Source organism: Pyricularia grisea, assembly GCF_004355905.1.
Source record: "Pyricularia grisea strain NI907 chromosome Unknown Pyricularia_grisea_NI907_Scaffold_1, whole genome shotgun sequence".
NCBI classification, from domain to species: Eukaryota; Fungi; Ascomycota; class Sordariomycetes; order Magnaporthales; family Pyriculariaceae; genus Pyricularia; species Pyricularia grisea.
In genome coordinates, this window is record NW_022156716.1 from 7,201,950 (window position 1) to 7,221,899 (window position 19,950).

The following is a 19,950-nucleotide window of genomic DNA, read 5'->3' on the forward strand; positions in this document are numbered from 1 at the left end:
CATCAGATATACCTATCGTCCTATTTTGTGACAAATTTACTTCGTGGCAAGTCGGTCCCGCTGCGAGCGTGCTCATCTGTAGTATGCTAAATTTCGTCCCAATTGAAGTTCGTCAAACCCTTAGGTCACCCCACTACGACCTTGAACCCCGCATTTGAAGCTAGGTATACCTCCTCCGTACCTCAAGCTTCCCTTGCTTGAGCTACATTGACTTCCTAGCGGAAGTCTCAGCTCAGACGCACCCAAAAGATCCATTCACAAACAAGTACCCGTTACAATCTTTGCTCCGTCGGGATGTCCCTCTCAAAGAATCCCACCACGGCCGTCTCTGCGCCAGGCAAGGTGCTCCTAGCTGGTGGGTACCTCGTCCTGGATCGCAAGTATACAGGTATAGTCTTTGGCCTTAGCGCGCGCATCAACGTCGTCGCCGCTGAGATAGAGACCAGCCCTGGAGTTCAGCTATCGGAAATCATCGTCGAAAGCCCTCAGTTCATTGACGCGCAATGGCGATACGGCTACCATCTGGCCGACGAGGATGGCGGCATCAAGGCCACGCAGCTACAAGTGTAGGTGTCCTCTGGTAGAGCGGTATGATGCGTGGATGGCTCACACCGATATTTGGCAGTGGTGACACAATCGTCAAAAACCCATTTGTCGAAACCGCACTATCCTACGCCCTCACCCTGATATCCAGACTTGCCAAGCACGGTGCCAAGCGCAGTCTGAACCCAGCACGCCTGACCATCCTCGCCGATAACGACTACTATTCCCTACCCGCCGATGCCCCCACCACGACGAACCGGTTCGCCCGCTTCCCGACCACGCTCTCCGGTGCACACAAGACGGGTCTTGGCTCGTCCGCCGCGCTCGTCACCTCCCTGACAGCCGCGCTGCTGACGCACTACCTCGAGCCGCAGCTGTTCGACCTCGCCACGGAACAGGGCAAGGCGACGCTGCATAACCTCGCACAGGCCGCGCACTGCGCCGCGCAGGGCAAGGTAGGCTCCGGATTCGACGTCGCCGCCGCCGTCTACGGATCTTGCAGGTACCGACGCTTCAGCCCCTCGGTGCTCGCTGACATGCCCGCGCCCGGCGCCCCTGGCTTCGGTGCCGCGCTGGAGAACCTCGTCCTCGGCAAGATCTGGGACGTCGAGGTCGACGCCGCCGGCGTGACACTGCCGCCGGGAGTCGCCGTGCGCATGTGCGACGTGGACTGTGGCAGCCAGACGGTCGGCATGGTCAAGACGGTGCTGTCTTGGCGAGGTGCGAACGCCGAAGCCGCCGGCAAGCTTTGGGACGACCTTCAGGCGCGCAATGAGGCATTGGCCGCAGTGCTGGCGTCGGGACAGCCAGGCGGGATCAGAGGTGCGGTCGCTGGCGTCAGGGACCTCATACGCAAAATGGGGACCGAGAGTGGAGTGGAGATCGAGCCCAGCAGCCAGACGGAGCTTCTTGATGCGCTGGAAGGTGTCGAGGGTGTATACGGCGGTGTCGTGCCGGGCGCGGGTGGCTTCGATGCCTTGGCACTCCTTGTGAGGGACGACGACGCTACCACCAAGAGGTTGGAGGAGTGGTTGGCGGATTGGAGCAGGAACAAGAAGGTAAGAGTTAGACTCCTGGGGGTCAAGGGCGAGATGGAGGGGGCGCGGATGGAGAGCTTGAAGGCCTATAATGGGTGGGTATCAGAATGATGCTGTGTAGAAAAGGCAGAAACAGCAACAAAAGCAACAATGAGATACAGACAGCAACAAATGGCATGAACATGTATGGATCAGTTTGTCATTCATTCATCGTGTTAATTTTCTCTAATCCCAACCTCTTCATCACCATGCGGTGAGCCGTTCAACCCTGCGCCCAACGCCGTCGCCTTTTCATTTCATACTCGACAAATGAAAATAAAACAAAAGAAAGATTAGGGTCAAATGTCTAAATATCCAAGATCATGATTCCACGCAGAATTTCGGGCTCTGCGATGCCCTGGCCTTTCAGTACTTCCCAGATAGGAATCCAGACTTCTTTTTTTCTTTGGGCTCGTTGTCTCTGATGACGAGGACTGGATTTGACGACATTGGGCCGCCCATGGGCCGGGTAGGGATCGCAGGTGGCAGTCGGCGAGGTGGTATGCTGTCAAAGTCCATGATGCCGATCTGGGAGGCGAGGGCCTTCTCGTAGGCGAGTTCTCTGAGCGAGACCAACTCGTCGTTGCTGAGACCCGGGATACAAGTTGTTTCCCTGCGGAAGTTGGAAGGAGCAGACTGTTTTGTTTGAAGAAGGTTTTTGTTAGTCGGATATTGAGAGGAAAGATATAAAAGGGGTAATGAGAAGAGATGGTAAGGAGCGGGCGAACTTACAATGTTCATGCCTCTAGACTTTTTCCTCCCGAATCGACCGCCTGTAGAGGGTCCGCACATGCGCATGGCCTTGGAAAACTGTGATGTGTATTTCCTGACGGAAACCATTGTATTGTTCCTTTCTGCCATTTTGTGGTATTTGTTTGTTGGAGTGTTTGGGTGGTGTGACGATGGTAGAGTTCCGACAAGTCTGAGGCTTTACTCAACCCTGCTGTGCCGTGATTGTTGAAGATGTAGATTGTGAATCATGGGATAGCATGTGTATCCGGCAGTGGTCAAGTTCTTTGAGGCTTGAGCTTGTTGAAGGATGTGAATGTCGATGCCGGAAATGATCGAGGGCTGCAACTTCAACAAAGCAAGAGGGGTTGCAGAGTATATATAAATGAGAAGCGAGCCAGGAACAAGATCTTAGCACGGACTTTGCCTGGAAAATAAATGTAACAGAACAAAGAAGATCTAAAAGTGGTGTGCGCCTATCCAGTAGGAACAAAAAAAAAAAAGATAGCTTGGCGAGGCAGTGACCAAAAAAGGTAAAGATAGTGAGCGATTGGTTCACTTGGTAGCTTCCTTTTGGGAATAGGCTAGGACTCGGCACCGATTTACGAGCGAGGCAGTGTCCTCCGGGGAAAGTAATCGAACGATACTAAATGTACCAAGAAACCAATGGTTGCGAATGGTTTAATAGGTACCGGCAGAGTGAGGAAGCGTGATAGATATTGGGAATTTAGAGACGAGGGAGATGTTTGTTATTTCCAGTGGATTTTCTCAAGAATGCCGGTGAACAAAGCATACAACAAGGTTTCATTCGGTGGCGTGAAAGTAGTGATCAGCATGTTTTTTGCGCGCGCCGCAGGTACGTTATTCTAATATTTTAAGAGTAACATTTCACTCAGGCAACCAGGGCGTTTTTTAATAGTGCATTATACGTTGGAATGTTGCAAATGTATCGGCCATCCGACAAGCGCCGTTTCAAGAACGCGGGCCATTTTTTCGCGTGGCTTACGAAGCTGGAATGTGGTGCAGTTGACCTGTGTCTCTTTAATTCCTCTGCGATGTTACATTGGATACGCAAGAGGATAAAAAAAAAAGATTCCAAAGTCTAAAATATGTGGCTGCGTTTACGAAGTGAAGCTATCATCTCTTAGCGTTGACACACCTCGCGATTGGCAAAAATTTGTGGTCTAGTCGTAGCAAACAACGCCGAAGCTAACAAATTGAAAGACGTCACGTCAAGCAATCAACGAACGAGCTAGGCTTAGATTGAAAAAAGCTGTGATTATTTTGGTAGTCGCCAAGGTTGATCCAGTGAGAGTGTATCTAAGTGTGGTACCTAGGTGTGGTGCGGAGACGAGTGGTACGTACTCAACAGCCCTCAGGCGGTGCTGAAACAGCTGCTGCATCCGGCCACGACAGAAAAAATTGGGGTAAAAAGATATGCACTCCTCCCTTGCTTTCAACCATCTCCTTCTAGAACCAGAAAAAAAACCCCCGTTTCGAAGCTGAATCGTGCCAGCGTTCGGTTCGGTTCGGTTCGTGGCGATTATTTCGGATAATCCTTCATGTGATAGCTCTTTAGTTTGACAAACTGATCGAAGCCAAACCTGCTCAGTGTTTGTCCCTTGCCAGAGTTCTTCCAACCAGTCCACGCAAGATCCTATAATAGAAGAACATCGATGTTAGTATGAGCTCTGTCAAGTCGCGTATTGGAATATTGTCTACTCTTTTCTATAGTTGTATTAGTTCCGTGGAGCAGGGACACAGCAGTCAACTTACCGGGCTGGGGTAGTCGCATCGGTTCACAAAGACCGTGCCAGCTTCGACATCGTCGATCAGTTTGGCGGCTGTGTCTGTGTCCTTGGTCCATATGCTGGCCGTCAACCCAAACTCGCTGTCGTTCATCAACTGAACGGCCTCCTCGTCGCTCTTGACCCGCATCACCGGGATGACGGGCCCAAAGGTCTCGTCCTTCATGACCTGCATGCTGTGATCAACGTTCACCAGTAGGGTGGGCTTAACAAAGTTGCCCTTGGAGCTTGAAGGTACAGTATCAAACGATTCGTTTTTGGGAGTCACATCTTTAGCCCCCTTCTCGATTGCTTCTTTGACGTGTGCCTCGATGGCCTCCTTGCTGCGCTTTGACACGACCGGCCCCACGTGGGTGCCCTTGTCTAGCGGATCACCTAGAACATAACCCTCGAGCACTTTCTGGACGGCCGCGACGAACTTGTCATGAATGTCGTCATGCACGTAGACACGCTCGATGGAGCAGCAGCTCTGGCCCGAGTTGAAAACGGCGCCGTCAACAATTTCCCCGGCCACCCAGTCGACGTCAACATCGCTGCGCACGTACGCCGGATCCTTTCCGCCAAGCTCGAGCCCGACGTTGACGATACGATCTGAAGCAGCCTTCTGAACTGCCAATCCACCTGCCACCGAGCCAGTGAAGCATACGTGCTTGATGAGCGGGTCGCGGACGATGGTCTCCATGAGAGTTGGTGAGCCGCAGTGAAAGTACTGGATGACGCCTTGGGGCAGGCCAGCGTCGGCAAAGACGCTGGCTACTTGCTCGACGATGGTGGGGGTCTGCGGCGACGGCTTGAGGATCACTGTGTTGCCGGCTAGGAGGGCCGGGATGAGCGAGTTGACCAAGATGAGGTACGGGTAGTTCCAAGCAAAGATGACCAAGACGGGACCGACTGGTACCTTGCGAATGAGACGCTTGAAGCCCTTTTCGGCCTCGCCGTCAGTGTCCTTGAGCACATCATCGCTGATCTTCAAGAGGTACTCTGCGCGCTTGATGGCAGTGGCAACTTCTCCTCCGGTGTAAGCGATAGGGCGGCCCATCTGCACGGTCAACTCGTTGGCTAGCTCATCTTTCTTGGCGGATAGGCCTTCGAGGGCCTTGCGGATGATGATTTGCCTATCAGCAAGGCTTGTTTTGCTCCAAGATTTGAATGCCTCGGTGGCGGTCTTGGGTAGCTGTTCCAGTTCACTCAGGGACACGCCCGTGCGCTGGAGGATGCCCTCGTTGGTGGTGGGGGAGATTGTGGTGAGCGTTTCGACGGAGCCCATGATGTCAACGAAGTGTTAAGTGCAACCAAATCTTGAGAGAAAAAAAAAAAGACGAAAGTTTGATAGATGGCAGTAAGATCAAAGCACTTGTACTATGGACAAAGTAGAAGATAGAGAAAAAAAACCAAAGAAAAATGTAATCAATTATTGTATCAACACAGCGTGGTCATGTGCTTGCGCTCCCCCTTACTGCGTCATGTCCCCGATGGTCGGCGCCCATCAACTGTCTAATTGCCCCGCATGCGTAGTACTGTAAGAGGCTGCGGGTGGATAAGTGGATGGCGGGAGGACGATAAGCAGATAAGAAGTCGGATAAGCAGAACCCTGTCGAAATTTTTGGTAACGACGAGCAACTTGTTGGAAGAGTGGGAAGCTATCGTCGCATTGCGAAAAATACTTGGTCAACAACCGGATAAACATTGATTAAAGGAAGCGAAAAAAGAAAATGGCACCTGAAAAACGAAACCACTTCCTTGACGCGGACGAGAGCGACGATGAGCAAAGCCAAGGTTACAACTCAGAGGCGGAGGAATTGACCAAAGGCGGGCGGTCAGCCAAGCGGAGGAAGATCGGGTCCGACAGCGACATTGAGGATGACGATGACTTTAGCGATCAAGAAGAGGAGGATCACTCGGTCCTGTCACCGACCCAACAATTACAAGACGAGGACGGCGCATCGGCGCATGGTGCTACAAAACAACGAGACGGAGACGAGGGAGACGAGGAAGATGGCGCAACTTCGCGACCAAAGAAGTCCAAAGATGTCGGCCCTAAACTGCGCACAGATGCTGCAAATCCACTGAAGAAGAACCTCGTCGTCACAGACAAGCAAATCAAGAAGTCGGGCGTTGTATACCTGTCGCGCATCCCACCATTCATGAAGCCGTCGAAACTACGCTCCTTGCTGGTTCCATACGGAAAGATCAACCGCATTTTTCTCTCGCCCGAGGACCCAGAAGCCCGCAAGAGGCGACTCAAGGCTGGAGGTAACAAGAAGCGCTGCTTTGTGGACGGTTGGGTCGAGTTTCTAGACAAGAAGGACGCAAAGGCGGTGGCAGAGGTACTGAATGGACAAACCATTGGTGGAAAGAAGGGGTCATACTACCGGGATGACATATGGACACTGTTGTATCTGAAAGGGTTCAAGTGGCACAACTTGATGGAGCAAATCGCAGCAGAGAACCTGGAGCGTGCAAACAGGATGCGGGCAGAGATTGCCCGGTCGACCAAGGAGAACAAGGAATTTGTCAGGCAAGCCGAGAGAGCAAAGGTATTGGAGGGTATACAGTCCAAGAAGAAGGCCAAGGGCCAGGACGAGCAAGTTGACAAAGCACATATCGATGGTGGGGCTGTAAAGTCAAGGTCGATGAAGTTTGAGCAGGTTCATGTGGCTTCCAAGAAAGAAACGACAGAACCTCCAGCCCAGGCGCAGAAGACGCTACGGACACTTTTTTAGGGGGGATTGTTGATGGTGTTGTATTTAGCATGCGAAACCAACATGTACATGATGAATCCGCACTGGTAACCTAGGTACTTGCCTACGTCTTGCCTGCTTACCATAGGTACCTTAGGTACCTTAGGTGCTTATTTGTTTAACTCGTATTTTCAAACGTGTTGGAAAAGTTGCAAATGGATAATTCCCGTTATTGGGATTGGGTGAATTGGTGCGTTATGTTGAACCACGAATCCTGTAGGTGTTATAAAATCGCCCTTGTTTTGATAATATTGAATTAAACATTTTGTCATGTGCCCGCCTACCTAGGCAGCTGCCTAGCTACCTACCTACCTCAGGTATGCGCATTTATCGAAATGATCAGTGAAATCTTCTTTGTCAAGCTGGTCCTAAGAACAGCTCGAGCAGTGTCTTGTCCTGTTCTGACTACCACTTCGGGGTTTTTTTTTTAACACAGAAAAACAAGCAACAACTGTGTTTGGGCCTCCATGCCAGGCCACACATCGACTAAGGCCTTCGTCACTTTCACCTCAACCGTTTGTTCGATTTGTTCGACAGAATCCAACCGTACCAAAACAGACTGATACTTATTGGGCATTGTAGCCTTCACTCTTTCATATTTTGCCTCCATAAATAATTTAGCATCTCGCCTTGATAAAAGTCGGGTCCTCATATATTGTTGGTCAGTTCCGTGGTATTGTTTGGTTTTATTTTGTTTCCGCGCATCTCATGCAGAACTTGCTGCCCTCCGTCACACATCTGCCTCTCCATCTGCCTTGCAGATGACATCGGAAGAGAAGACCGTTAATCGATCAGCTCCTAACATCAGTAGCTCCCAAACAGCTTGCCCGAATGTCCAGCATGGATTCCGACATTGAAGCTTCGGCTTTCAGGCCTGCCATTGGCAACCGAACAAACCTCAAAACCGTCTCGAGTATTAAAGACAGCGTGCGAAAGCAGTGGGCCAAGTGTCGTGAAGTTCAAGAAATTCTCTGCCAAATCGAGATACGAGATGTGGTCTGCGCCCTGGGAATCAATGAACTACAAGCAGCGGAACTCCAAGGATGCATCTTTACCCTGCTGGCGACCGGCCCGACATCTCTCTGTTTCGCAGCCGAGAGAATGGTGATCCGACTATCCAAGGAACGTTGGCCGGATTTGCTCTGCTGGGATGAGGTACCTAGCATCTGGCTCACAGAGGCAATGCACGAGTGCGTTGAGCTTGTCAAGCGAGGGGGCGATCTCGTCAAAGAAGTCAGGGACCTGAAAGAGCAGTCTGATGGAGACCAAGTTCCCGAAAAGACTGCGCGAACTGTCTCTGCTGATCAACGTGTGGCAAACCAACAACAGAAGGATATGGATCTCGAGGAGTCGATTGAGATACCGTCGGTAACCGTGTCCGGCCATAAACAGACGGATCCTTGCCTCAACTCCCCATCCAAGGATCCCGAGCAGACAGCTGAAGATCGCAACGACAATTCCGGAGACGAGTTCTTTGAGACTATGCTGGGGCTGGATGATACATCCACTTCCCATCCGGCTTTAGAGCTGCAATGCCACAAACCAAAATCGGTGGTCATTGCTACACCGACAAAGCAGAGCAATGGCCAAGAACCATTGATTAGCTCCGCGGAGACCATATCAGGTCACAATGGTAACAATGACATATCACCTTTGCAGTCAAGCTCTCCTGGCCTTTTCGTGACCCCAGAAAGGGACCACAGGACGAACGGGTCAGCAACTGAAGTTTCCATACAATTTTCCTTGGATGTAGACATGACGACTTCTGAGGGAGGGGATGAGAAACTTGACGAGGTGAATCCAAAGAAGGAAAGCAAGCTGTCTTCGGACGGAAAGCAAGCCAAAGTCATCCTCGACTGCAAGCTGGATCAAGATCTCAATCGACAGATGTACCTAGTCAGGTGGACTGGCTACCCAGAGACGGGCGACTCCTGGGAGCTGGTTGAGCATTTGACTGAGTATATAGGGCTTGTGGTTGAATACAACAAGCAGCAATCAATCAGAAAAAGCCACAGTATCAAACATGGAACTGTCGACGCCGCTAAAACTGATGCCCATACTGACACTGAGACGGCATCATCAAAGACCAGTAGCAAGGTTATACCGGCGAACCATGTCCTTTTGAGAATGATGGGGCGATCGAGCCACAGTAACATACAAAGAAAACGCCCTGAAACTACCACTGGAGCTGGTGAAGGAACCATGTCTTCATCACAAGCATCAAGTCCACTGTCTGGAGACGGACGCGAGCCAGTTGTTGACCCTAACCTCCCGGACACGGAGGAATCATCGGCACAGCCGGAAGAAGGTCCACATGGCACTAAAACAGCTGCCGCCAAAAGCACCGAACCGGCGATGCCAATACCAACCAGTACATATTCACAATCTCGCCTACTCCCGAGGAGTAGTCCCCTCGCGCCAAGGACAACCACATCACCCCTTGCCGAGGACGAAATATCCTCAACAAAGTGGAATGAATGCGACAGGAGCACCTCGCCCACTCCACTGGATGCGCCATTGCACAAGCAGAGGCCGCCTGCCTTTCCCATGGTTGGTCCTGGATGGAAAAAGTTTGCAAAGCCGAACCTGGCTCGATCCCAAAGTCCATCTTCAAGCCCAGCGCTTGCAGACCTTCGAGGATCTACGCCCTCCAGTGGTGACGTTGAGGTCGATGGTGCTGGTCATATAAACGAAACCTACGCTGCACCACCCAACCCCGTTAGACATGCAGGCACAGGTCGAGTTTTGCGAGGCAGTTCAGAGAGGAACCCCCAGGACAAAGCCGAATCCGGTCCATTCAAACATATCAAGTTTGTCAAAAATGTAAAGAATGCAGCGCCAGGCCACGACAAGGCCCAGTTGGGGGAGAGATCTTCCTATAAGCAACCATCTTTGCTTAGAAACTCATCCACGAGAAGCCCAGTCATGACTAGCAAAACGACTTGCCAACCAACCTCACAGAAGACCAAGCCTTCAAATATGATGGAACCTAAGGAATATGGCGCAGACGAGCTTCCCGACAAGCCACAGAAGGCACCTTCTACAGCAATACACAAGATGGTCAAGCCCGTTCCGACACTTCAGAAACCGCAATCACAAACGCGAAGAAAACTTGTCAATCTCAAGACGGGAGAGGTTACCTACTTGGACGAACAAAGAAAGCCGGACGCGCAAGCAAACCGCTCGACCAACGCAGCATTGACGACACCGCCAGGAGGCACCAAACTCCATGCTGCCATCGACCGGCGAGCCGCAACAAATCCCCCTGCGCAAAGGCTGTCTATCCAAGGGATGGACCAGGCTGGAGCGAAGCGCAAACGTAGCGGTGATGACCTTCCGGCAGCTATGCACGCGGCCAAAAGGACCAATCTTTTCGGGCCCTGATGGACTTGGGTCTTGGGGCTTGGCAGGTCAGGAACAGTTTCGGCTGCTCCCAGTGCGTGGGCCAGGCCCTGTTTCACGGTCCTCTTCATCCCATGAGTTAGTCAAGTTATATTCATGTGAAGTCCTGGGCTTTTGTTGGCAGTTCACTGGAAATGGAAACGTCTTTGTTGATGAGGCTGGGGCATTTCTCTCCCGGCGATCGCGAAAAAGAGTTTTTGTCTATGTATCGGTTGCTGTAGATGATTTTGGTTCTTTCGAAACGCCAATACTTGGCGAGCAAACCATTACTCATCTGCACATAAAGCCAGAAATGAATTTACGTCAAGTATGCAGGTGGTTACAGACATATAAACCAGAGAAAGAAAAAAAATTAGGAAGCAGTCTTGCCAACTGTCTTGGAAGACAAAAGATAAATGAGACGCTTCTAACCATGCAACTTTTGACCACAGCCCCTAAATGCCAAAAATCCCATAAAATAACCAAAGTAACAAAAATACCAAGCGCCAGACCAACAAAACAGATTTAAAAATTCTCACTGGTCCTCGATCGCCAGCTCCTCCATATCATCCAGCAGTTCGTCCATGCTAACCTTTGGCGCGTTGTCATCCTCGCCATCGTACGTCATTTCGGTCTCGGCTACGCTCATGGCGTCCGCATCCGGCTTCTTGGTCTTCTTCGTGTTCTTGTACAACGCCAGGGTGGCCCTCAGCTCGTCGTCCTCCTCGACGTCGCGCAGGAACTGCTCGTACTCGGCGTCGAGGCGCTCCTGGTCCGCCTTCTTGGGCAGTAGGTCACCCTCATCCTTGTTCATGCGCTTGAGCTTCCAGTTCCTGTTCTTGTTGCGGTTCCTGCGGCGCTGGTAGTGCTTCTTGACGAGCACGACGTCAGGTATCGTAGATCCAAACGAGTTGGAGTCCTCCAGCGCCTGGAACTCGTCGTTGTTGAAGTTGGTGCCCGTCAGCATGTAACCCATGACACTGTCGCCCGCGTGCAGTAGACCTGACAGGTGGGTGCGGGCAAAGTATGTCTTGTCGTTGACGCCGAGATCCGAAGCGCGCGCGACGGTGGCCTCGCCGAGCGACCAGCGGCCCTTGTGAACGCCTGATGGCTCCACGTCCATGACAATAAACTCGACCAGGTCCTTGCTCTCGGCGATTGCGCGGAAAGGCGCGCGCCAGTAAATCGGGGCCGAAACCTCGGCCGTCTGGAGAGTGGCGGGGTCGAGGAAGTTGACTGACGTGCCGATGCGGTGGCACAGGACTAGCGGGGAGATGTTGCCAATCTGCTTGGCCAGCTTGATAGGTAGCACGACGAGATCCTCCTTGCAGATGGGGATCAACTCGACGAGGAAGGTGAACTTGTACGACTTGGTGCTTGTGTGTATGTCCTGTGAGATGAGCTCTTGGGACTTTTTAGTGCGCACTGGTACTGAAGAGTGCAAAAAGTCGACAAACTTTTCTGCTTGGTTGCGGGCCGAGAAAAAGAAATCGATGCCGTCCTTGGCCTCCTTGATGTTGATGGTATCGCGGTGGGCTCCGTGCTTGAGAATGAGTTGCTCGAGGAAGAGGAAGGTTCGCTTGTGCAGAACCTTTTGGCGCACCTGGACACTTGCGCGCCAGACGTTGGCTGTGTATGACTTGGCACAGTCGGGGCACTGTTGGTAGGAGACTATGTAGATGACCTCGAACGACTGCTGGAGCAGGACGCCCTCGGAGACGGCATCCTGGATTGTGAGCTTAAGGCGCACCCTCCTTGAGTGCGGCTCCGTCCAGATGAAACTGGCATCTACTATGCGGACCTTGTTGAGGCCCTTGAGCTTTTTCAAACACAAAGCTAGCAGCTCTCGGGACTCGGGTGCCGCCATGATCCAGGAGCTGGGAGGGAGTAGCCATCTGTCGCAGTCTCGGCAGAAATGTAAGACGGCTTCGCGTTGAACGCCTTGAGAGATGTCGTGAGTTGTCTTTACGCAGTCGTAACAGAGAGCGCCGGTGGCTGTCGTGCCGTCGATCGGGGCGCCGCAGTTGCAGCAGAGAATTCTGTGTGCATCGAAGTGAGTGTTAGTACATGCCTCTAGATGGAAAGAAAGCCACCCGCATATCCCGAGAACTCACGTTGCGCCGTTCTGAGCGCTACCCATCGGTGGTGCAATGGGCACGGGGGCGTCGAGGTCCATCGACACGTCCATGTTGGCGGGGTGATCGGTCCCTGTGTGATCGGTTGATTTCCGTGTGGTCCGTACTGAAGTAGAGCAAAACCAAAGAAGCTGTGTATGAATCCTTCGCGTCGGATCGTGATGGATTTTGACGTGTTTCGGTGATTGCTTTGTTAGTTCAGTGCACTTCTTCCGAATATTCCTGCACCGCACGCACTACAAGGCAATGCAAACCCCGCCAACTTTTTTTGCCCCCCCTCGATTTGCGCCTTATCGAAATTTTCAAGGGGATTGATAAGCAGAAAGCGGCCCACTTAGGCTACGATTACGACATTGGCTTGATCAGGACGCAGGGATCCTCAGAGCAAAAGACAGGACTAGTTAACCCTAACCCGTGACTGCTGGTCCTGGCAATTATAGCGATGACTCCTGACTTTGTCCATTTCCAGACTAGGCAAGTCAGACGCGTCTGGTTCTTTGCCGTCGCCCAATATCGACCTAGGAAGGCGCAGTGTTTAATACCCACCTTGCTCACAAAGTTTCAGTTCTGCTAAATTTCAGATGATTTTTACGTTTTGTTGGTTTATTTTTATTTTTATTTTTCGAGGCAATCGGTGTGCAAAAAGCCTTCAAGTAGGAAGGTAGGTAGGCAAGCTAATTGAAGCAGATCCATTCGCCACGTCGATGGCGTTCGTCCCTTTGCCTGCGAAAAGCGGCACCAAAACACATGCATGATTTTCTAGTTCCAACAGTTACCGTAGTTCCCTACCTCCATCATTTAAGAAAAAGAAAAAAAAAGTAGAAAACTTGTTAAACTGTAAATCCCACATGTTTGTTGGCATTGTCCACGGCATGACTAGATATGCTTTTGCAGAATTCCCGCCTCGACCTCCTCTTTTACGTTCATCAGCCAGCCATCCATCCGTTCATGGTCGATCTTCACAACAAAATCAAATCCACATCATCCATTCATTTATTTTCCCCCCCTTTCATCTCGTGAACTCAACTTTCACCTTCATCACTTAAGCAGAAACAGCAGCCATGGCCTCCCGATTTTTAGTTTTCGCATTATTTTCAATATTAATCACATACACTGCTGCCTTCACCTGCAATGACTGCACCGCGCTCGAGCTTAGGCAACCACCGACCAGGATGCCCTGGGACAAAGACACCAGCAGCTTAAAACAGAGGGCCACTCCTAGCAAGAGAGATGATGTGCAGCTCATTCAGCCGCCCGGACCACACCAAACCGCCAAGCTTGGCTACAAGACGGAGCTCACTAAGGAGTGCGCGCAGGCCTGCCTCAAGACTTGCCAGCCATTTGACGGCTTGCCGTACGAGTATGCAGACTGTCGTAAGTTGAGATTTCCCCTTCGCAATACCCCCTGGGGCTCTGGTATAGTAATAACTGACCAGCTACCCTTGGCAGTGCTTGCTTGTCATGCTCGGTCTCCTTCAAACTGTTTGGTACCCTGATTACTGAGAACTTGGGCCTGAGTCTGGGAGATTATCTGGGGAATAAGCATGAGAAGTTTGTCTTCAATTCATGGATAGCTACATGACTTTATTACCGTAGCAGGTTATTTAATCGCAATCAACCAAGGCATACACCATACGTGCAAATATCGTATGCGAATAGGACAATTGCTGCCATGTGCTGTCATAGCGGGCAAAATTTCACAGGTCGACCTACGTCATGAAAATGCACTGGCAACCCAGGAGGTTGTATGCCTAGGTAATTGCCGACCTACCTACTATTTATAAATGTATGAAAAAGAGGTGTAATGCGAATCTTTCCAATATCAGCTCTGGGCGGGTAAATTTCGTGTGTTTCACAAAGGAGTACTATAAGTATGGATAAAGTAAAGTGATCTCTCTTTCGACTCTAGGCCCTTGCTGTAATCCAGGTCTTGACTGGCTTGGTCCGGTTTCTTGATATGAAAAAGTTCGTAAACCTATTAATCGACACGCCTGTAACAAGTTGAACAACCTAAGTCACGAAACCAACATGCATAAAGGGCTATACCGAGCTGAAAAGCACACCGGCACTATGTATATTAAATAACAGCTGGATATACGTCTGAATTTTATTATGTTTTTAACCTCATGCGGTAGGTCAGCGTATATGAATCCCGGGGTCAATGTAGTGCATTTAACCTTGCATTGATGCCTCAGGGTAGCTCCGTGTACATATTTGAACACATGAGTCGGTCAATCACCATGAGCCTCTCGGATTTATGTGAAAATATAGACACTGCAGTCAAAGTACCGCGAGTACTCCACGCAAACGAACGTGTTTCATATTTGAACCGATCAGGGGAACCAAAGCAACGAGATACTTGCCAAGCTCAAAAGGACCACTGTACCTTGAGGACTGGGACGAACGGCGAATGACTCTGGGATCTTTTCACTATTTACCAAACTCTTTGTGCTTATGTCAACAAGTTGTGCAACCTTGGGCAATAATTTGCTCAACTTGTGATGCACCGGTTGTTATGCAGTGTCCCACTAAATGCTCCAACGCTGGTATAATTACCAGTAATATTGATAATCTCAGGCAGGCCTCAAGTTTCGGTAGCGGCATTTTTGAAAAACCATGCATAAAAAGTCGGCTAGACTAATTCTAGAACAGAACCAGAATTAGCAGCATACACCTTTTTTTTCAACAACTATTGATTGGGCCTTGAATGTCCAGTGATAAGACGTCTGCTCGGGTTTAATGTGGAGCGGATGCCAAGTGTCATCGGTTCAAAACCTGCCGACGCGATGGGTCTCGATAGGGGAATTTCCCCCTCTCGCTTGTGACGTCGTAGAGCGGAATCCCCGTCTCCGAAAAGTCGGGCGGCAAAAACAACGTTCTGGGGATCGATTCCGGAGAAAATTCAACAAGAGATGACGGGATGCCGGCTTATCGGAAGCGATCCTACTCCCGGTTACGTACACCTCGACCGAATGCGTTGGTTCTCTCACCCGGAAGAGTTGCGATACTATACCTTGGAGAATCAATGTTACTATTTACCTGAATAGATTCGAAGCTCCCTTGGCCACTGATTGACCGAGTATCTTCGATTTCTCAACACACATGTGTCTTGTACGAGTCCGGTAGCTGTCATGTGGAATGAGAAATCGCAGACCGACAATGTCGACCTGGAGGACAATAAACCCGCAGCCGACAGGGACCTTGAAAACAACGACAACAGCCGGTCAAGGGTTGCCGAACAGCCATTGTCGCAAAATTCCAACGATGACGGCAACGACAGCGACGCCGAGAGCGTGGGCGGACAGCGCAGCGCCATGACGACGCGCCAGCTGCTGCTTGCCTTTCCCGCCCTCTCAATCTCGCTATTCGTCTCCTTCATCGACCAGACCAGCGTATCAACCGCGATACCCGCCATCGCTGAGGACCTCGACACGGGCGCCGCCACGTCGTGGATCGGGGCTTCATTCCTCATCGCCTCGACGGCGTTTCAACTGATCAACGGCCGTCTCTCCGACATCTTTGGGCGCAAGAATTTGCTCCTTGTGTGTCTGTGCCTCATGGGCCTGGGCGACCTGCTCTGCGGCTTTGCAAAGACCAAGGAGCAGCTGTTTGCCTTTCGTGCCATTGCCGGTGTCGGCGGCGGCGGCATCAACAGCATCGTCATGATTATCGTCAGCGACGTCACCACGCTCGAGAACCGCGGCAAGTACCAGGGCATTCTTGGTGCCATGATATCTCTCGCCAACGGCGTCGGTCCCTTCATCGGCGGAGTGGTGGTTGAAAAGGCCAACTGGCGCTGGGTGTTTTGGATGGTGCCGCTCCTCGCCGCCCCTACCGCTGTCGTCATTTTCTTCTTCCTCACCCTGAGACACCACGACGGCAGCACCTACTTTGAAAGAATCAAGCGCATCGACCACGGCGGCATCGTGCTGAACCTGGCATCGGTGCTTTTGGTTCTGATTCCCCTCTCAGGAGGAGGTGTCACCTATGCCTGGTCGTCGCCGTTCCTGATCGGAACTCTCATCGCAGGATGTGTCCTCGCCGTGGCCTTTGTGCTGTACGAATGGAAGGTCGCCGCGATGCCAATCATGCCGCTGCGACTCTACCGTTACCCACATTGCTCCTACCTGTACGCGCAGACCTTCCTCACGGGCCTAGCGTACTATGGTGCCTTCTTCTACCTACCCATCTACTTCCAATCCGTGCTCGGCAACGGGGCTCTCCTTTCGGGTGTCCTCCTTCTGAGTCTCGTCATCACCTCGTCCTTCTCCTCCATCCTCTCTGGCTTCTTCATGGCGCGCAAGGGCCGCTACATGCCGTGCATCCTGGTCGGCTTCGTCGTGTGGACGCTGGGAAACGGCCTGACGCTGACGTTTGACCGGTCGACCGTCGTGGGGGCGCTCGTCGGCATACTGATAGTGCAGGGGTTCGGCACGGGGCTGACGCTGCAGCCGACGCTGGTCGGCATGTACGCCAACTCGGCCAACCGGGACCGCGCCGTGACCACTGGCCTGCGCAACTTCATCCGCACCATCGGTGGCGCCTTTGGGCTCGTCATCTCGGGCGCCATCCTCAACAACACGCTCAAGCAGGAGCTATCGGGCCGACCAGGGTTCTCCGAAGAGGCCATTGCGAGCCTGACTTCCTCCGCTTACACCATCGACGCTCTAGGCTTGTCGGGGGAGGATGTGGACCTCGTCTTGACGGTGTACATGCGCGGGCTGCATTACATTTTCATCTTTTTCACAGTGTGCTCCGCACTGAGTCTATTGTTGACCTTTGGTGTGGGTAATACGGACCTCAAGGCCAAGGCAAAGACTCAGGCAGATGGGGGCGAAAAGTCGGAACAGCAGGCGGAGACCACTCCGACCTCTACACCGGCCTCACGATCCAGCAGTTCTCTAGACCAATCCCGGAGGTGAAGGGGGGGAAAAACCAAAAGTGGATACGAGCGCATGGCTTAAAGCGGAAGTGTGGGGTTTCTGGAATAACAATGCATTCAGCAAGAATTTAAAAAAACGGCTATTTTTGTCATGTCATAGCGACTTTGCATGAATAAGGACAAGGGGTAAAGCCCAATAAGTTTGCGCGTGATGATCGCGTCTTTGTATTCGCAAGTCAAGTTGGACATCGAATCCTTGCCTAAGGGCTGGTTTGATGTTCGTCAATAACGGGAGCTGGCTCGTGTTAACCTTTTCATGACGTCGTAATTGTCGGTTAAATATTACAGATGCATACGTAGATAAGGTGATGCCTGCGAGGTTTTTCAGCTTTCCAATGTCTAAAATGATAATATTCACTAAAGTGGCAGTGAAAAAAAAGGGGGAAACTACTGTCATTGGCAGGAAGGCTTTCATAACTGCCTACTGAGGCGACTAGTCATCCCACACATTTCGACACACAATATTAGAATTTGGGGACCTGAGAAGACATCCAAATTTCCATTGATGGTATTAATAACATGTATGTTATGCTCTGAAGGTTTTCATTATCCATCAAAATACCAATTTAATTGATTTAAGTACCATAGTACCTAGGGTTGTGAACACAAATAAATTGAACTAGTTTAGGTGTTATGCGTGGCCCAACCTTGACGGAAGCTTTAATCCAGATACCCTTAACCTGGTGTATAGCAGTCTATTCTTAAGAAGCCGACGATCAATGATGGGTAGATCATAAAAATAACCTTGCCATAATACGGTACGCACAAGCTGCAACCTGGTGCGATTATGTACCATCGTATATAGCCGCATGGGTGTTGCCGGCTTCATCGGTCAATTCGGCCGTGGTAAGATAATCTCCACGGACAGCTTTGTATGATCGGCATAGTTGGCAGAAAGTGCCAGAGCGCCTGTTTAAGATTTCTCAATGCGTACAAAAGGTGCCGGGCCCGCCTCTACAAATTTTGTTTGCATTTTTTTTTTCTCTCTCACCCGGCTTTTAGACTGTCAACCCTGGCTGTCCATTTTCCGTATTTCACTCTTTTGGTTTCCTTTGTTTCTTTGGGAGTTTCTTGGTTATGATTCGCTATTAGACCGTCTTTTCCATTCTTCTTTTTGTTTTGTTTTTCTTTCCTTGATGTCCTTTGTCGCAATTCTGGTTTTCTCAACTCTAGAGAAATGCAACTCTTCAGTGTGTTCAAGCTCGTCGCCATTGTGGCTCTCAGCGCCCCCGGGCTAGCTAAGCCAATCGATATCCCCGACGAGACCAGCCTTACTGCCCGCGACGTCGACCTCGCACAGGGAGGCGTCGCTCAAGTTCACGAAGCCGTGAGCAGGGGTTCCATAGATGATGCCCAGCAAGAAGGAGAGGGGAAGAAGCCCGAAGTCGTGGCCCGCGATGTCAAACCCAGCACCAGCAGCAGTAGCACCCCGGCCCCCGCCCAGCACGAGAAACACGTCCCCCGTGGCTTGCTCAGTATTGCCAGCAAGGTCCCAGGACCCTGGGGCCTTGCGCTCAAGGGCGGTATGCTCCTCAAGAAAACCATTTCGCTTGGGTCGCGATTCACAAGGACCGCAAGAGTCGCAAACGTCGCGAAGGCCGGAAGGCTATCCAGGGTAGCTTCTTCCATGCGCGGAGGAAGACTATTGCGCACACAGGCGATGCGCACACCAATGAATCTCGGGATTATGCGAGGAGGGGTACAAGGCGGACGCACGGCATCCGGAGCAATGATGCGCTCAGGATCCATGATGCGCGGTGGATCAATGATGCAGTCAGGAGCAATGACGCGTGCAGGATCGATGCGCAAACCACTTATGCGCCAAGGCAGTATACGCCCGCAGACGGCCGCCCCGGGTTTCGCCGGGCAGAGATTAGGTCAGGGAGCAGCGGGCTCCGCGGCGGGATTAGGGCAGGGCGCGGGTGGGCAACTATCGGCTGGTGCGGCGGGAGGAGGCTTCCTGGGCGGGGCTGCCGCAGGAGCCGCCGTCGCCGAGAGCATGGGTATCGGGCTCCACACCAACACCGGACGCTGCCACTGCATACCCATAGGGCGTAGGGACCTCGAGAGTCTCGTGCGCCGTCAGGAGGAGGGCGAACAACAAGAAGGACAGTGCCCGCCTTGTCCCCAGGGCCAAATTAGCTTTTCCGCAGCCCAGGGTGAACAGGGTGGCGGCACGTTCCAACATGGTCAACATAGGTTCTCCTTTGGGAACCAATGATGTGTTGGGTCCGCATTTATCTTCTTCTTTTTCCTTCTTCTTTCTATTGTCCTTCTATTCACTTTTTCGTTTTCTTTTGTTTTCCAGGTTGAACGCTGCCCAGGATCACTCCTGCGCTTTCGCTGGTGGGTTGACTGGTTGGTTGTATCGATCTGACACTGCTGCTGGAGCTTGGCGTGGGATCTGATTTGGTATCACCCAAGGTTGTATGGCCTCAACGCTTAAAGTCTGTTTTTTTGTTTATTTTTCTTATATCCTTTCCTTTTTCAGTGTTTTGCTTGGCTGTATTCATATAAAGATCTGAGATCACGGAAACAAGATTTAGAGCATGGTATTTTCGCCTTCAGGTGCTTGAATAGCTCGATACCTAGTCA

At 51.5% G+C, this 19,950-nt stretch overlaps 9 protein-coding genes across 9 annotated transcripts; 6 read left to right on the plus strand and 3 right to left on the minus strand.

The window, feature by feature from the left end:
* Positions 1-294: 294 nt before the first annotated feature.
* On the plus strand, positions 295-1,691 carry PgNI_02194 (uncharacterized protein; the record flags this gene model as incomplete). Its single annotated transcript, XM_031122261.1, has 2 exons — positions 295-566; positions 626-1,691. The coding sequence occupies 2 exons, from the start codon at positions 295-297 to the stop codon at positions 1,689-1,691; spliced, it is 1,338 nt and encodes a 445-aa protein (XP_030987395.1).
* PgNI_02195 (uncharacterized protein) lies at positions 338-2,824 on the minus strand. The gene is made up of 3 exons (XM_031122262.1): positions 2,352-2,824; positions 633-2,255; positions 338-575 (listed from the first exon to the last, which is right to left on the minus strand). Exons 1-2 carry the CDS (start codon positions 2,478-2,480, stop codon positions 1,986-1,988), a joined length of 399 nt encoding a protein of 132 aa, XP_030987394.1. The 5' UTR covers positions 2,481-2,824; the 3' UTR covers positions 338-575; positions 633-1,985.
* Positions 2,825-3,621: 797 nt separating this feature from the next.
* PgNI_02196 (uncharacterized protein) lies at positions 3,622-5,607 on the minus strand. The gene is made up of 2 exons (XM_031122263.1): positions 4,125-5,607; positions 3,622-4,005 (listed from the first exon to the last, which is right to left on the minus strand). Exons 1-2 carry the CDS (start codon positions 5,421-5,423, stop codon positions 3,892-3,894), a joined length of 1,413 nt encoding a protein of 470 aa, XP_030987393.1. The 5' UTR covers positions 5,424-5,607; the 3' UTR covers positions 3,622-3,891.
* Positions 5,608-5,868: 261 nt separating this feature from the next.
* Positions 5,869-6,879, plus strand: PgNI_02197 (uncharacterized protein; the record flags this gene model as incomplete). Its single annotated transcript, XM_031122264.1, has 1 exon — positions 5,869-6,879. One exon carries the CDS (start codon positions 5,869-5,871, stop codon positions 6,877-6,879), a length of 1,011 nt encoding a protein of 336 aa, XP_030987392.1.
* An 858-nt stretch (positions 6,880-7,737) lies between these two features.
* Positions 7,738-10,281, plus strand: PgNI_02198 (uncharacterized protein; the record flags this gene model as incomplete). The annotated part of the gene is made up of 1 exon (XM_031122265.1): positions 7,738-10,281. The coding sequence occupies one exon, from the start codon at positions 7,738-7,740 to the stop codon at positions 10,279-10,281; it is 2,544 nt and encodes an 847-aa protein (XP_030987387.1).
* A 199-nt stretch (positions 10,282-10,480) lies between these two features.
* PgNI_02199 (uncharacterized protein) lies at positions 10,481-12,638 on the minus strand. Its single transcript, XM_031122266.1, has 2 exons — positions 12,393-12,638; positions 10,481-12,317 (listed from the first exon to the last, which is right to left on the minus strand). Exons 1-2 carry the CDS (start codon positions 12,464-12,466, stop codon positions 10,814-10,816), a joined length of 1,578 nt encoding a protein of 525 aa, XP_030987386.1. The 5' UTR covers positions 12,467-12,638; the 3' UTR covers positions 10,481-10,813.
* An 836-nt stretch (positions 12,639-13,474) lies between these two features.
* Positions 13,475-13,909, plus strand: PgNI_02200 (uncharacterized protein; the record flags this gene model as incomplete). The annotated part of the gene is made up of 2 exons (XM_031122267.1): positions 13,475-13,787; positions 13,863-13,909. The coding sequence occupies 2 exons, from the start codon at positions 13,475-13,477 to the stop codon at positions 13,907-13,909; spliced, it is 360 nt and encodes a 119-aa protein (XP_030986554.1).
* A 1,635-nt stretch (positions 13,910-15,544) lies between these two features.
* On the plus strand, positions 15,545-17,335 carry PgNI_02201 (uncharacterized protein; the record flags this gene model as incomplete). The annotated part of the gene is made up of 1 exon (XM_031122268.1): positions 15,545-17,335. One exon carries the CDS (start codon positions 15,545-15,547, stop codon positions 17,333-17,335), a length of 1,791 nt encoding a protein of 596 aa, XP_030986553.1.
* A 1,197-nt stretch (positions 17,336-18,532) lies between these two features.
* PgNI_02202 (uncharacterized protein) lies at positions 18,533-19,576 on the plus strand (the record flags this gene model as incomplete). The annotated part of the gene is made up of 1 exon (XM_031122269.1): positions 18,533-19,576. One exon carries the CDS (start codon positions 18,533-18,535, stop codon positions 19,574-19,576), a length of 1,044 nt encoding a protein of 347 aa, XP_030986552.1.
* Positions 19,577-19,950: the final 374 nt, after the last annotated feature.

What these genes read in the sequence shown, in the direction of transcription:
- PgNI_02195 (XM_031122262.1), bottom strand. Translation starts at nt 2,480, where the DNA reads ATGGCAGAAAGGAACAATACAATGGTTTCCGTCAGGAAATACACATCA. An exon ending in AGTCTAGAGGCATGAACATT is followed by an intron (nt 2,256 to 2,351) that starts GTAAGTTCGCCC and finishes CAAACAAAACAG; the next exon opens with TCTGCTCCTTCCAACTTCCG.
- PgNI_02196 (XM_031122263.1), bottom strand. Translation starts at nt 5,423, where the DNA reads ATGGGCTCCGTCGAAACGCTCACCACAATCTCCCCCACCACCAACGAG. An exon ending in GATGCGACTACCCCAGCCCG is followed by an intron (nt 4,006 to 4,124) that starts GTAAGTTGACTG and finishes CTTCTATTATAG; the next exon opens with GATCTTGCGTGGACTGGTTG.
- PgNI_02199 (XM_031122266.1), bottom strand. Translation starts at nt 12,466, where the DNA reads ATGGACGTGTCGATGGACCTCGACGCCCCCGTGCCCATTGCACCACCG. An exon ending in AGCGCTCAGAACGGCGCAAC is followed by an intron (nt 12,318 to 12,392) that starts GTGAGTTCTCGG and finishes CGATGCACACAG; the next exon opens with AATTCTCTGCTGCAACTGCG.